The 14,745-nt window shown below is 42.7% G+C and overlaps 1 protein-coding gene across 4 annotated transcripts in view; it reads left to right on the top strand.

Annotated features, from left to right (window-relative positions):
• AHCYL1 (adenosylhomocysteinase like 1) overlaps positions 1–11,650 on the top strand; it is a 38,465-nt gene extending 26,815 nt beyond the window's left edge. For 3 of the 4 annotated variants that reach the window (XM_025872372.2, XM_073896185.1, XM_073896184.1), the window contains exons 4-17: positions 894–994; positions 1,419–1,521; positions 2,665–2,759; positions 3,342–3,448; positions 4,296–4,412; positions 4,673–4,736; positions 5,539–5,627; positions 5,956–6,026; positions 6,397–6,491; positions 6,575–6,673; positions 7,065–7,133; positions 7,577–7,655; positions 8,958–9,078; positions 9,598–11,650. In XM_025872372.2, coding sequence (XP_025728157.1) covers positions 894–994; positions 1,419–1,521; positions 2,665–2,759; positions 3,342–3,448; positions 4,296–4,412; positions 4,673–4,736; positions 5,539–5,627; positions 5,956–6,026; positions 6,397–6,491; positions 6,575–6,673; positions 7,065–7,133; positions 7,577–7,655; positions 8,958–9,078; positions 9,598–9,604 — 1,217 coding nt within the window. In that variant the 3' untranslated portion in view covers positions 9,605–11,650. Of the gene's footprint in view, positions 1–893; positions 995–1,418; positions 1,522–2,664; positions 2,760–3,341; positions 3,449–4,295; positions 4,413–4,672; positions 4,737–5,538; positions 5,628–5,955; positions 6,027–6,396; positions 6,492–6,574; positions 6,674–7,064; positions 7,134–7,576; positions 7,656–8,957; positions 9,083–9,597 lie in introns of those variants that run through there. The other variant, XM_025872373.2, reaches the window with a different exon arrangement.
• Positions 11,651–14,745: the final 3,095 nt, after the last annotated feature.

Below are 14,745 nucleotides of genomic sequence, written 5' to 3'. Positions count from 1 at the left end.
CTTGTATAAGCAGATCTCTCTGTGTGCAGCTTGAGCCTCAGGGTTCTGTTCTCCTTGCTTCCTGTTCTCAGCACGTAGTAATGACACAGAGTAGTTTCTGTTTTCCTCCCCCATGACACCATATTTGGAGATCTCCTTGTGGAGTCAGCAAGTCCCGGATCACTACATGGTGGTTAGGTCTGCGGGATTCTACCAGAGCTGCCAATCTCAGAGACCCACATTTCCCAGAAGCAGCAGATGTGGGAGGGTTTTCAGCTAAGGATGTGGTGACCAGGGTCTCTTTGGTCTTTGGTCCTTAGCACCCTCTGCTGGAGCAAGAGTGAAAGTGACTGACAGTCCGTTAGATCTTGGTTTCCCCCACCCACCCCACTCCTGATAAGGTCTTTTTACTCTTATTACTTTCACACTGAAGGCGTGCTCTCTACTTGGGGGGGAAGTACGGAAACCAAACAGACTGACAGAATGGGGTTAGGCACTATAGAAAAAGCAGCAAGTGCTCTTCTGCTGAGGGTGAAGTCTTCCTTCCTGGTTTGATGATTATATAGAGGAGTCCATTAGCCAATGCCATAACCACTTCCCTCTCCTCCCTAGTGAATAATAAGACTCCCCCTCCATTTTGACCACATGTGAGAATTTACTTCATTCTCCATTCAGTCCTCTGCATAGAAGGCTGAAATGGTGGAGGAAGAGAGACATTTCCAAGTCATTGGATGACAACTCCCCAACTGCCTTTCTGCTGTTGAAGCCGCCAGTCATCATGGAAATTTGCTTAGAGTGTTTCTACCTTATCTTGTGGTATCTCAACAGATCCAGACCACCCCTAGATGTTGCTGGGGCAGAAATTGATAATACTGCTAGTGCAGACCTAGCTCAAATCCTCTGTTCTTTCACAGACATGTCTGCTCTGATTTCACTCAGGAAACGTGCTCAGGGGGAGAAGCCCTTGGCTGGTGCTAAAATAGTGGGCTGTACACACATCACAGCCCAGACAGCGGTGAGTTTGTTGGGAGACACAAGAGGGACTTCAGATGAGGGGAGAAAAGAAATTTGTTTTTTCTTGCTTTTCCTTCCCTATCTATCCAATCTCCAAATGCTAATGACTATTAGGTGGGACCTCCTATTACACAGGAATGGGGTTTTCTACTCTTGTGTGGATAGCTATAACCTGTGTTTAACAGACCTGATTCGGGGAGGTCTAGATCTGCAAAAATATGACTGTTAATGAAAATGTTAAGACTTTTAGGGACACATCTTCTGGGTAAAGTTAGATACCAGTAGGCTACCTCGCAGGACCATATCCTCTTGTAACTTCCCAGTGTAGCACTAGTTGCTGCAGAGTTGCTGGGTATTGTCCTCTTGTGTGCCGCTCCTACCTGGCCCTCCTCTGTCTCACCCTGTCTTCCTGAATGTCTATCTAGGTGTTGATTGAGACACTCTGTGCCCTGGGGGCTCAGTGCCGCTGGTCGGCTTGCAACATCTACTCCACTCAGAATGAAGTGGCTGCAGCCCTGGCTGAGGCTGGTAAGTTTAGCTTTTTTCACCAACTTTGCCTTGAAATAATTATCTAAATAGAATATTTTGGATCTAAATTGTCTTTACAGTTACACGTATGTCTAGGGGCTGTAAAACATGGAGGGTAGTAAGAATAGCCACAGGAAGAAAATGGGTAATAAAATGAAGGTCCATATCCCTGATGAAATATCATATGGTCATTAAGAATGACCTTTGAAAAGAATTATAAATACATGGGGAGATGCTTAATTCTAATGGTAAGTGAACAAGGAGGAGTATTAAACTGTATGAGGTATATGAGTTCAGCTGGTCTCTTCTCACCAAAAGCTCATCACTTTTGAGGGAGCACAAGAAGTGCCTTCTAGATTGGTAGCTCATTAGATATTGCATTGAAAATACATGGACTACTTATAAGTTTAGTTTAGGTTGAAACGGTTTTTATTGTAAAAATATTCGGAGGAAAATCACCGTGAAGTTTCTTGAAGGACTTACCATGTCCCTGGGATCCTCAGAGAGCAACTTTATAATACTTTTGTTTTCCTTGTTCTTGTGTTTATTGCAGAAAATTTAGGAGTTTCCAGAATAATAATAATAATCCTACTTCACAGGGATAATATTTTACACATTTTTCCTTTTTTCTATTCACTTTTTTACAGAGATAAATAAATCTCAATATACAATTGATAACCTAAAACATAACATTTTCAGAAGGAGTTTTCCATATCACTGAAAACTTCTTGAAAGCATCATTTGTAATAATCATATGGCCACGTGATTTTACTTCACCGTGGTTTTACTCACATTGAACATTTCGGTTGTTTCAGGATTCTTGCTAATACAAATAATGTTCTAGTGAACAACTTTATTTTGGTTTCCATTTCGTTTTATCTCCTGAGGTAGAGTTCCAAGTATAAAATTGGCCAAAGAGAATAACATTTTAAAATTCCAAAATATTTTTAAAAATAAAAATCTCTCAAATTTGTTACCGATTTCTGAACTACAGGTGCCATTTTGACTTTTTGCCCTTTCGAAGTTGTTTCCGTTCCATCATAGTTTCTGTAGCCTTTTTCTCTTCACATGGATCTCAGGAAGTGGTATTGGGATAGCAAACTCCCAGAAGGAGGAATCAGCTGGTCTGTTCTCATCCTACAGGAGTTGCAGTGTTTGCCTGGAAGGGCGAGTCGGAAGATGACTTCTGGTGGTGTATTGACCGCTGTGTGAACATGGATGGTTGGCAAGCTAACATGGTAATGATGTATATTCATCCTACACTTTGACCATAGATTTGTTTCCCTTTTTTCCCCTCAAAGCATGGTTCCCTAAATATGTTTTGGATGTATGTTCTGATATACTTACTTTGTTGCCAAAGTGTTTGGCTGATACCTGTTCAGAATGGGTCTGAGTACTGAATGGAAAGGTGGGGGAAGGGTAAGACTAAAGTGAACACATGTGGCTCAAACACAGCAGAGTGAAATAGAAAGGAATAATGTGCTTCCTCTTTGGAGTAGAATTCTGGTTTCTCTCCTTCCTGCCCCAGCTCTCCTTTTGCATCCCACGGAGCTATATATTTCAAGACTCTAGACTAAAAACGAGTCTGTGATTAGCCTAATACTCTTCACTATAGCCAAGAACAAACTTAGGAATCCTTTTAACCATTCTACACCAACAGATTTGACTGTGTTTCCACTGTCTAAACCTGCTCTAAGGAGCTCTGAGGAGTGCTCTTCCAAAACATACAGGGCTCTCTTACTAGTACAGAAAGTGGGTTCAAAGTTCCCCCCAGCTCTAGCAGCCTGAATGCCCATAGAAGTCTTCTGGCTGTTCTATAGATCCTGGATGATGGGGGAGACTTAACCCACTGGGTTTATAAGAAGTATCCAAACGTGTTTAAGAAGATCCGAGGCATTGTGGAAGAGAGCGTGACTGGTGTTCACAGGTAACAGATTCTGGAGTAGCTGCCCCTTGTGTCCTTGCCTCAGCAAACTCTCCTGGTCTCCGTTAGGCTCGAGGGCTGTGTTTCAGACTTGTAACTAAATGGGAGTACCTTCATTAGATAAAACCTTCTCTGTTTTTACTTCTGAAGAATCCAGGAGATCCTAAAAGGAAGTTATCTCAGGTTCTAGTTCACACATTTTTCTTTCCCACTTATTCCACTGTGAGTCTCAACCAGTGTTGGGAGGTGTAGGAATGAATATATCTGGAAAAACTGTATTCAATATTGTATTATAATTTTATATTTGAAATATGAAAAAAAAATCCTGTTGTAAAACTATACATCATACACACTACAAAAAGTAAAACTGGGCAAAATATTCTTGGCTTGTCGAAAACCCTGAAAGATCTCTCTCTGAAAGAGTGTTTCTCAGTTGGGGGCACACTGCACATGCTCACGCATGCACACATAGGGAACCGAAGCAGAGTTATTGATAATCTTTGTTTGTCAGAAGTAGGCATGTTTGATTTTTTTAATTGAGAAAATGCTGGTCTAAGGAAATACATCCCCTTTTATGGAAGAGAAGTCCATTTCTTCTGTTGAAAGGGTTTTTTTTTTTTTTTTTTTTTCCCCTCTCCAAGAAAAGGGCGGGGGCCCAGGGGGAGAGAAAATGAAAAGAGGTGAGGAGGGATGACAAGGAAATGACCTTGTTTACTAATATCCTTGGGCAGTAAATACAGCTGGGGTGGGCAGCATGGAGCTCGCAGAGAATTAGGCAGATTTCACCAGGTAGTATGTTTTACCAGCTAACTTTGGTTTTGTTTGTTTTTGTGGCTTCTTCTCCCTTTAGGCTGTATCAGCTCTCCAAAGCTGGGAAGCTCTGTGTTCCAGCCATGAATGTCAATGACTCTGTTACCAAACAGAAGTTTGACAACTTGTACTGCTGCCGAGAGTCTATTTTGGATGGGTAGGTTGAAATGTATAGATACTTAAACTTCTAAGGGGACAGGTTTGGGTTGGGTTGCAGTGTTAGTCTGATATCACGCCAGTCTTGTCCCGTGGTCTTCCTTTGCCGCTAAAGGTTCGTTAGAGGGGTTCATGTCATACTGAGCCCAGCCAGCTCCAGCTGGAGTTCTCGGGGGGCATTGCCTCACACTTTGCTTTTGTGCAGAGGGACTGTGTTTGGGCTAATAATGTTTAAGTTGAGCCCTTATCTGTTTTCCACAGCCTGAAGAGGACCACAGATGTGATGTTTGGTGGGAAACAAGTGGTGGTGTGTGGCTATGGTGAGGTAAATAGCTGGGCCTCAGTGTGTCTTTTCGTAGACTTACTAGAAATGTTGAGTGAAGGAGATCTGTGCTGTCAGTGTGGTCACTGATGTGGGGTTAAAATATGCTTTGAGATAATGGATCTCAATAACAAAAGTGCTTTATTCAGATTTATGAATAGAGAAATACAACATCAATTGAGTTCTCAGATCTCACCACACTATTTTGTGGAATGGCATGTTGGCATCATCCGCCCTTTCCCCCACCGTAACAGTTAACCTTTTATGAGACTTACTTCAAGTGAATATGTAGCATGTTAGCCACATAAGTGACTTGGTATTAGAGCAAAGGGTGGGATCCGAAGTGGTATGTAGTTATCTCAAACCTAGACTAGGTGAAGGAGATTGTGTTGTCATCAGTGACCCATGGTGGTTCCTGAACTACTGGGCTATCCTTGAGTTAGATGCATCTCAAATGGGAGTTAATGAGGTTTTTCTGGAATAAGCTATGAGAAGTTACAATTGCTCTTCCTTGGTCTTGTTTTCCTAATGGTAACACTTATTTGATCTCCGCATTCCTTTTACCATCCCAAGCCCCAGCCCTTGCTATGAAATATGAATGTCTGCTAAATCACCTCTCTGACTGAGGGTTACAGCATAATCTCGATCTGTTTAAGCTCTGCTTGGTTTGGAGCATCCCTGCAAGGGCTCACTAGAGGATTGGTGATTTCAGGGTGGTTAATTCCCATCTCCCGAAGAGCCTACCTGCCCTAGTACCCGTGCCTTAATGGACCTGACACCCCTACTTCTTTCTTCTGCTCTGCAGGTGGGGAAGGGCTGCTGTGCTGCTCTCAAGGCCCTTGGAGCCATTGTCTACATCACAGAAATCGACCCCATCTGTGCTCTGCAGGCCTGGTAAGATTGTGTTTCTGAGAGTTTACGATTGATTATATTAACCATTCCTTGCAGGAATCTCTCAAAGGAAGAGAAAGCTATGAGGATGGCTCTGTTCCCTCCACTGTAACCCCGGGGCATGCCTAGAGCTTCTTGGCATTCCCCTTCCTGAATGGAATCTCGGGTAGTCCGAGAGGCCAGTGTGTAGTGTAGCACAGCTTGTCACTTACCCCTGTAAGGTAGCACTGGACCTGACTTCAGAAGGGAATTTAGCAAGTCTCATTTTGTGACCAGCTTCTGTCCCACAGTCTCCTTGCTTTGCTCATCTTGTTCCTTCCTTTTCTTCCAGCATGGATGGGTTCAGGGTGGTAAAGCTAAATGAAGTCATCCGGCAAGTTGATGTCGTAATAACTTGCACGGGTAAGTATCAGTGCTTTGGTGTACGTGGAGGACTGGTAACTCTCAGGCCAAACCTTGAAAGTGGTCTGACTTTCAGATAAAGTAGGTGAGACCTTGTGCTTGGTGGAAAAGTCCCAGAACCAGAATAAGCTATCAGAACCTTAACATGTTTTCCAGAGCCAAGAGCCTTTTCACCTGATGGTTGTTTATACTGTTGAATCTTAAAACCAGATCACTGAGCCTAAAGAGCTGTTACGCAGTGTACTCGTTTCTCACAAAGGATGCATGCCCTTTAATGCAGCAGACCTCCTCTTTCCCATGTTCTCACTGGAAGCCAGTCGATACCTTTGTTCCCCAGCATCTTTCCTCGGCTATTCTTGTTTACCTTTAGGAAATAAGAATGTAGTGACACGGGAGCATTTGGACCGCATGAAAAACAGCTGTATCGTATGCAATATGGGCCACTCCAACACGGAAATTGATGTGGTAAGTTTTCCCTCGTTGATTTGCTGCAGGGCCTTTTCCCCCTCCCGTGATAGCCACCGTCAACTGTGCTGTCTTCCTTTCAGACCAGCCTGCGCACTCCAGAGCTGACATGGGAGCGCGTGCGTTCTCAGGTGGACCATGTCATCTGGCCAGATGGCAAACGTGTCGTCCTCCTGGCAGAGGTACACACACGGGAGGGCAGTGTCGTTAGATCCATGGTGGAGGGGGGAGGCGGGGAAAAAGCATTAGGCCCACGTTTCCCTGAACTCCATCTTTGGATAGACATATAGTTCTTAAACTTTCTGGTCCCTAAAGTAGAACCACTCAAAAAAAAAAAAAAAAAAAATCTACCTTTTTCCAAGTAACACACTATTTCTTTACCGCAGCAGCTGCTTTAGCTTGTCATACTCACATGGGCTTACAGGAAATAAGATACAATCTAGAGTCCTGATCTGGAACTGTAATTCTTTTTCTACCAACTGAGTCCTGTCCTGCATTTGCTTTGCTTGTATGACACTGGAATCAGACGGAGGGGGGAGCACAGCTCATCCCAGGGCTCTCTTACCTTTTCAGGGTCGTCTGCTCAACCTGAGCTGCTCCACAGTTCCCACCTTTGTTCTGTCCATCACAGCTACAACACAGGTATGTGACCAAATGCCTGCTTCTCCTGCCCTGATATTAGTGGAACCGGGCCTTGGTCAGAGTTCAGTGAGACTCTGCCCTGCTATGTTCTTTTCAACTGGTTTCAGGTCACGGGTGATCAAGATGGGCCTTCTTGAGTGTAGAAAAGAGTCGTCAGTCAAGCAGAGTCAGTGTTGTGTCCCTTTGAGTTGGCTGTGTTAGTTGAGAATGTAGGGTTCCAGCTTAGTTGTATTTAGTCTGCTCTTTTATTAGGAACTAAACGATAGCAGCAGCAAATTCTCTTACGATGTGTGGTGGTGTTTATTGCAGGCCAAGCCCTGGGAGTTGTCCCTATGATAGATCACTGTAGTACCTATCCCAAGACCCTGTTAGATCTAGTTTTATTTTTATGTCCCTGTCTAAGAAGGGTTTTTGTGTCTTCTGATCCTCTTTTCCCAACCTAGGCTTTGGCACTGATAGAACTCTATAATGCACCTGAGGGACGATACAAACAAGACGTATACCTGCTTCCTAAGAAAATGGGTGAGCGAGAAACAGTAGGAACCTGTATTGATCCCCAGTCTTTTGCATGATTTGGTAAAATGATTATCATTGAAATGAAAGTATTGGATTTAGAGTCAAGAGTTCTAATCTGCATCCTAGCATTTCGTGGTTTCTGGACCTCAGGACAAATTCTAATGAGCCTCAGTATCTTTATCAATAATGTGAGAGTAATATTTACATACATTGCATAATTGTAGTAAGAATTAGAGCTAATGAGTAAACGTGCTTAGCACAGTGGATTAGGGTAGATACTCTTATTCTTAGTAGCCATATGGAGTTTAGTAAACTTCCCACCACCAGTGACTACAGCCTGGGACCGAGACGAGAGAAACAGAAACAGATCTAGGTTTTATCATCCGTCCTCTGTCTATAAATATGCAAACTCCTGATATTCTGGGGGACAGCTGTGTTTTGTTCCTGTGGCGTAATACATCATCTCTGGTTCTTTCCCTTTTTGAATAGTGGCACCCACCTCCCATCTATAATTGGTCAGCCCCTGACCCCTTGATTAAAGCTGAAAGACTTCTCACTCTCATCTCCTCCAACAGCTTACCTCAGATTATTGTTGTTTTTTTCTTTAATTCATACTCATAAAAGTAAAGCCCAGGAAGTATCTATGAAAGAGTAATAAATTTGTACCAGCTGCCTTAGAAATCCATGAACCTAAGATTTGAGGTCTTTATGGATGTTATTCTAAATAAATCTTTTTTTCTAATTTGTTTTTATTGTTATGTTAATCACCATACATTACATCATTAGTTTTTGATGTACTGTTCCATGATTCATTGTTTGTGCATAAAACCCAGTGCTCCACGCAGAACTGTGCCCTCTTTAATACCCATCACCAGCCTAACCCATCCCCCCTAAATAAATCTTAATGACACAAAGCTCTTTTGAGCTATTGGTGTCTACTTTGTTTCACAGTTTGTAATTCATTTAAGGAAGTTGCTGCAGGAAGGTGAGAGTCATACATAGCATGTTGGCCACTGGGGTAAAGCCATAAGCTTGGCTGGAGAATGATGGGGAGGTACAAGTCCACCTCATTTTGTCACCCTGGCAGATGGCTTTCTACATGCATTCTGGTTGTACAGAGAGAAGTACCCTGCCAGAGGGGCAACTTTGAGGGTTCTTTAAGCAATTATTTCGAGTTATAGATGCTTTCACAGTTATTCCATTCCTTGTCCTTTTTCTCGAAAAGCTTCGGAGGAAAATAGGGGGAGGTTGTGCCCTGAGAGGCAGATTGAAATGGAGTCTGCTCCCCTGCCACTGTGTTCTTCCTAGATGAGTACGTGGCCAGCTTGCACCTGCCATCATTTGATGCCCACCTGACAGAGCTGACAGATGACCAAGCAAAATATCTGGGACTCAACAAAAATGGGCCATTCAAACCCAATTATTACAGGTAACTTGGAGGGAAAACAAGTGAGAAGCTCTTTTACCCAATATTAAACAAGTATGCTAGCCAGCTTTCTTAAATAAAGTGGTGTGCCTGATTTTGAAGAGTACAAGAAATCTGCTCCAGACTAACAAGATAGGCAGAGAAATTGTATATCTAGTAATAGATGTAAAGGAGTAAGGGTTTTCTAGAATTTTGAAGCTTGGGCCTCACCCCCAGAGATTCTGATACAATTGGTCTAGCATGGGCCCAGACTTACTTTGTAAAAGCTCCCTAGATTAATGTATAGTCAGGGTTGAAAACCACTGGTTTATATTATTAGGAAGCAGGAAATGAAACCAGAGATGTCATTGCCAGAAACCCTGTGGAAGCACAGGGAAGAATGATCCATGGGGAATGGCTGTAGGGAACCCCAACTGGGGCCGGGGAGGGACCCTGGGGAGTGTCCTCTGTTTCTGATTTTTCTCTGTGGGATCTCTCATGTGGAAGACCCAAGTGCTAACCAGCCAGTCTCTTTCTTTACAGATACTAATGGACCATATTACCAAGGACCAGTCCACATGAACCACACAACTCTAAAAAGAAATCTTTTTTAAGATAACTTTTATTTTCTTCTTACTCCTTTTCTGTTGATTTTTTTTTCTATAATTTCTTTTTTTCTTTTTTTTTTTCATCTCATTGTCCAAGTTCTGCAGACCACACGGGAACTTGCTTCATGGCTCTTTAGATGAAACTGAGGTTCAAGGTTCCTCACCCTAGTCACTAAAGAAGGATTTTACTCTCCCAGCCCAGAAAGGTGATTCTTTCTTTCCCATTTCTGGGGACTTTAGTCTTAATTGGGTACCTTATTAACAGGAAATGCTAAGGTACCTTCTTTGTTGAACAATCTGCAATGTCTAAATTGCCTTAAAAGAGCCCATTTCTTAGCTGCTGAAATCAGTGCTCTTCACTTTGTCAGAGGAGCAGGGATGGTACCCACTAGCCAGGTAGGTTAGATGTTAGGTGGCGCATGCTCATTTCTCCAGGTGTTCCAAGCCCTGTTTCTTGTGTGAAGGTGGTGTGTCTGGTTCAGAGATGTGTACTGTTAAGATCCAGTTGGTCCACTTGGATTTAGTACAGCCCTTCCTCCACTCCCACCAGACCTTCTCATTTTTCAAGTTTTTAACCAGACTGCACTCTACTAAGTTTAATTTTGTCCCCTAGCATTGATTTCCGTTGTACAAAAAAGGAAAAAAAAAAAGTAAGAAAAATGTTTAGTGTTAACACTGAGGAACTGCTTGGGTGATTAGTTGTTACCGGTTTCTCTTTTGAACCTTTGGAGCTGAGAGTGCAGAATTGAGTCTGGAGAAATGCTGGCCTCAAACTCATCATAAGTCCCTCTGTCTCTAGCCCATAATGTATAGCATCAGTGAACTGGGGCCATAATGGCAAGTTCTGTCAGCTCTGCCCCATATAGCTTGTGCTGAAGGCGAATTTCTTGAGCCATTATTCAGTCTAAAACACTGAGCTCTATCTTTAGGATTTATCCTTTAAGAGAATTTCTGGTCAGCTGTGCTTCTGCAACCTAAAATATTTAAAGGGAGGTAGATGTGGATGAGAGGAGAAGAATAAATTGGGCAGGGTGAGGGAAATGTAGTTCCGTATAACTGGTCTGGGACTTTCGGCCCCATGTATAACGTTAGTTTTACAGAAGTGGTACCTCTTTTAATTGACATGTGTCACAAAAAGTTTATGAACCAAGATCTTAAAGGGCAGTTTGTGCACAGAGAAGGTAATCAGTGCGTCCTGGCTCATGCTCGGAAAGAATCCCTAGAAAGGCCCTCAAAGATTGGAGAGGTGTATTCCCATGCCATGCACCCTGCTTACCAGCATTTCTGCATGGTCCGATGAGCTTTATGCTCATGAGCTTTAAGTATGTAATTATGCAGGATTCTAAATCCTCAACTTGTTCTAGCTGGCGATCCTTCAAAGTTGGGTCAGGCATTAGTGCTAGGTACTAGCAATGTTCATTTCTCTGTTGCCATCGATCGGAGAGACAAGACGTTAAAAACAGTAATATAAGAAAGGAAAGCTTTCACTCTGCAGCCTTCTAGCAGAGTCTTGCCAAAACATTTTTCCTTTTCCTCTCCTGGTTCTCCCCCACCCAGCCCCTTCCTGCTCCTTTTCAGTGTGACCATGCTTTCTTCTCTGTAGATGCTAACAGTTCAGGCCCTTTTCCCCAGGGCACTGAACCAGCCAATCAGAACACCCCATCCTTGAGGGGCGGTAACCTGGCCAACAGTGGTATCCGTCGTGTCAGCTCTGCTGGAGGCGAGGCGCCCAGGTCCCGCTGCCCTCTGGCCTGCCCCCTGCTCCCAATCTATTACTGTGTCCATAGGAATAATAGGTAAGGGCTCCATCTCTGTCAAGCCATGTAACAAAGGACACTGTGGGAAAATGTCTGGCATCAGAGGGAGCGTGTGGAGAGCAACTCGGGAAGAACAAGTTTATTTTGTATTGAATGATTTTTAATGAATGCAATATTAATCCTTGCAGATGAGCAATAATCATTAAAGTCAATTAAAACGATAAGACCTTATTGGGATTCTGTGTCATTCTTGCCTGGACAGCAGAACGTCATTAGAACTTGTCTTCTAGGGCGGGATAAGTCACAGGTCAGTGAGCAGTCCCTCACAGAGATTTGCTGAGGACCTGATATGGAGAGGAGCAGGCTGGATGCAGAGTTCTGCAGAACTGTCTTAAGGTGTGTTTGCTCTGTGCCAAAGCACTTGCACTCAAAACTCCTTCAAGAAGCCAAACTGTGAGGTGCCTGGTTGGCTCAGTTGGTGGAATGTGCAATTCTTGTCCTTGGGGTTGTGAGTTTGAGCCCTTTGTTGGGTGTGGAGATTACTTAAAATCTAAAAAAAAAAAAAAATCTGCTTAAACCTCGGGGCCCCTCACTTACATAGTCCCCCTTCAATACCCTATACCTAATTCTTTTCCTTAAAGAATGTCTCCGGGGCGCCTGGGCAGCTCAGTCAGTTAAGCGACTGACTCTTGGTTTCAGCTCAGGTCATGGTCTCAAGAATCATGAGATCGAGCCCCACGTTGGGGGGCTTATTAACGGCGTCTTATTATGGAGTCTTCTTGAGACTCTCTTCCTCTGTCCCTTCCCCCTGCTCGCTTGCTTTCTCTCAAATAAATCTTTAAAAAAAAAAAAAAAGAATGTCTCCCCAAATTAGGAAAGCTTCAGCCCCTCCCACACCTGTATCCAACTCTGGAGTTGTCTCTGTGTCTTTTGATGTAACAGTGTATCTATTAATAATATTAAAAAGTAATACCTTTTCTTTTTTGTTAAATTGGTCCCAAACAATGTTGATGATTTCTATGCAGACTGGTCAAATGAGTGTTTTTCATGCTGGGAGGCTTTATCCATGCACATAAATCCAAATTTAAGATAAACTTCATATTGCCTAAAAAGAGATTTAAACTTTCAACTGTTTTGTAAGTCTCTTTTATAACTTTTGAGATTATAAAAAATTGCCTATCGTGGGAAAATATCTTAAAATATTTGAATATAAAGAATTTAAATGAACTGTTGACCTTATAGTTTCATAAAATTGATTCTTTGAAATGTTTTTTTTTTTTATTGCCTATTACGTGCCAAGGTCTGTTTTAGATATTGAGACATACATCAGTGAGAATCCAATTTCTCCCTTTGTGGAGTTTACATAAAATTCCAACAAGTCTCAGATTCCTCTTCCCCTTTTTCCTTCACCCACAATTCTGCAATTCAGTAGGGCAGAGCAAGCTAGGCATCCGCATGGATTTGTAGCCTGATATGTGGATGTGGGAGCTGGGGGCGAGGCCCAGTGCAGGGAGTCATGCTAAGTGGGATGAGGAGGGCAATGGGATTGGGTAAGAACAGGGGACTTGATCAAATAAGCAAAAATATTAAGGATAATGGAAGTCAGCTTTCTCATTTTCAGAGAAGGTGTTCCAAACTGGAAAGAGGAAAAGACTAGAATGAACTCTGGTGTTGTGTTTGAACAGGAGGTATTGCTGTGAATTCATGAATTTCAACATAAATACAGGAATGTGTGTGCGCGAGTGTGCGTGCACAAACATTCTCTAGCGCTAAGAGAGCCTTGCAGCGGTCTCCTTCCCCCGATGCAGTGCACACATCAAGCATCCAGATTCAGGCATTACATTCTCCACTCAAAGGAGCCAGGACCATTTGGAGAAAGGCTGATTTCCATGGATGGGCAGGAAAAGCACAAGATGAACCAGAAAGAAAGGAAGTAGTCAAAAAGTGATGGGGGCATGTCAAAAGGACACACAAGCCAGCTTTGAAGGGATTTAGACTGGGCAAATCTGAGACAATCTGACATCAAAATAATGGCTTACAAACCATTAAATAAAATAGGAAACTATGAGTCTACACTGATATGAATGAATGAATGAATGGAGAAATAAGAAATTGGATAGGTACATAGTTTCAAAGTACCTCCCCATTAAATAAAGTACAATGGGAGAAAGTAGTTTTAAAGTGGGGAAGCTGGCAGACCACCTTAACTGAACAAGATGAAAATAACGGGGAGGATTCTAAATCCTCCACCCCTGGGATGCATTGAGAAGGGCACAGCATCCCTTCTGTAATATTTCTGCCAAAGACGCAAAACCCAAATGTAATCACGAGGAAACAGACAAATCCAAATTGTTTTACCAAATTACTTGCCTATAGTCAGTCTTCAAAAGTGCCAAGGTCACCAAAGTCAAAGAATGACCAAAGAACTGCAGAGACTAATAAAACAACTAAATAAACTGAACTGGACCGGGCGCCTGGGTGGCTCAGATGGTTAAGCGTCTGCCTTCGGCTCAGGTCATGATCCCAGGGTCCTGGGATTGAATCCCACATTGGGCTCCCTGCTCAGTGGGGAGCCTGCTTCTCCCTCTGCCTCTCTCTCTCTCTCTCTCTCTCTCTCTCTGTCTCATGAATAAATAAATAAAATCTTTAAAAAAAAGAAAAAATAAACTGAACTGGATCATTTTATTGTAAACATTACTGGGACAACCGGTGAAACTGAACGGAGGCCAAGGACTAGGTGGTGGGAACAGCGGTGTTAATTTCCTGATGTGAATGGCTGAACTGTTGTTCTATAGAGTGTCCTTGCTTGGAGGAAATCAGCACTCAAATATTAGGGGGTGATGTGTCATCAGGTCAATGATTCACTCTTGGACGGGCCAGGAAAAGATTATTTGTAATGTACTTGCTATTTTGTAAGTTTTATTGCGAAGTCAAAGAATTTTAATGAGAGTTCAAAGACCAAAAAAGAAAAAAATCAGACTTTAGTTTCATCAATTGAGAAAAATTTTTTAAATCTATTGGCTCTATTTAGGAACATCTTAGACCAGATGATAAAGGTTAAGCCTCCTGGGTTAGCAAAGGAAAAGAAATCAACAGAAAAACTATTTTACCTGCCTACACAAAACCGTATTTCATGGACAAATCCCAATGAAAGTAATACACAGACCCGGATGGATCAACAGAAAGGTGGACATTCCTGTGTGGGCGCACTGTGGTGTAACCACTCAAGAGTGCTCCCTGAACAAAGTCTTAGCTGCCAAGTAACTTCCGAATGTGGGAAATTTCAGAGAAATTTGCGAATTTTGAGAGAACTTAGAGCAAGAATT

Source organism: Callorhinus ursinus, unplaced genomic scaffold (assembly GCF_003265705.2).
Source record: "Callorhinus ursinus isolate GAN/ISIS: 27379988/994484 unplaced genomic scaffold, GSC_fseal_2.0 scaffold9, whole genome shotgun sequence".
Lineage (NCBI taxonomy): Eukaryota > Metazoa > Chordata > Mammalia > Carnivora > Otariidae > Callorhinus > Callorhinus ursinus.
This window is presented reverse-complemented; position numbering and strand designations above follow the sequence as displayed.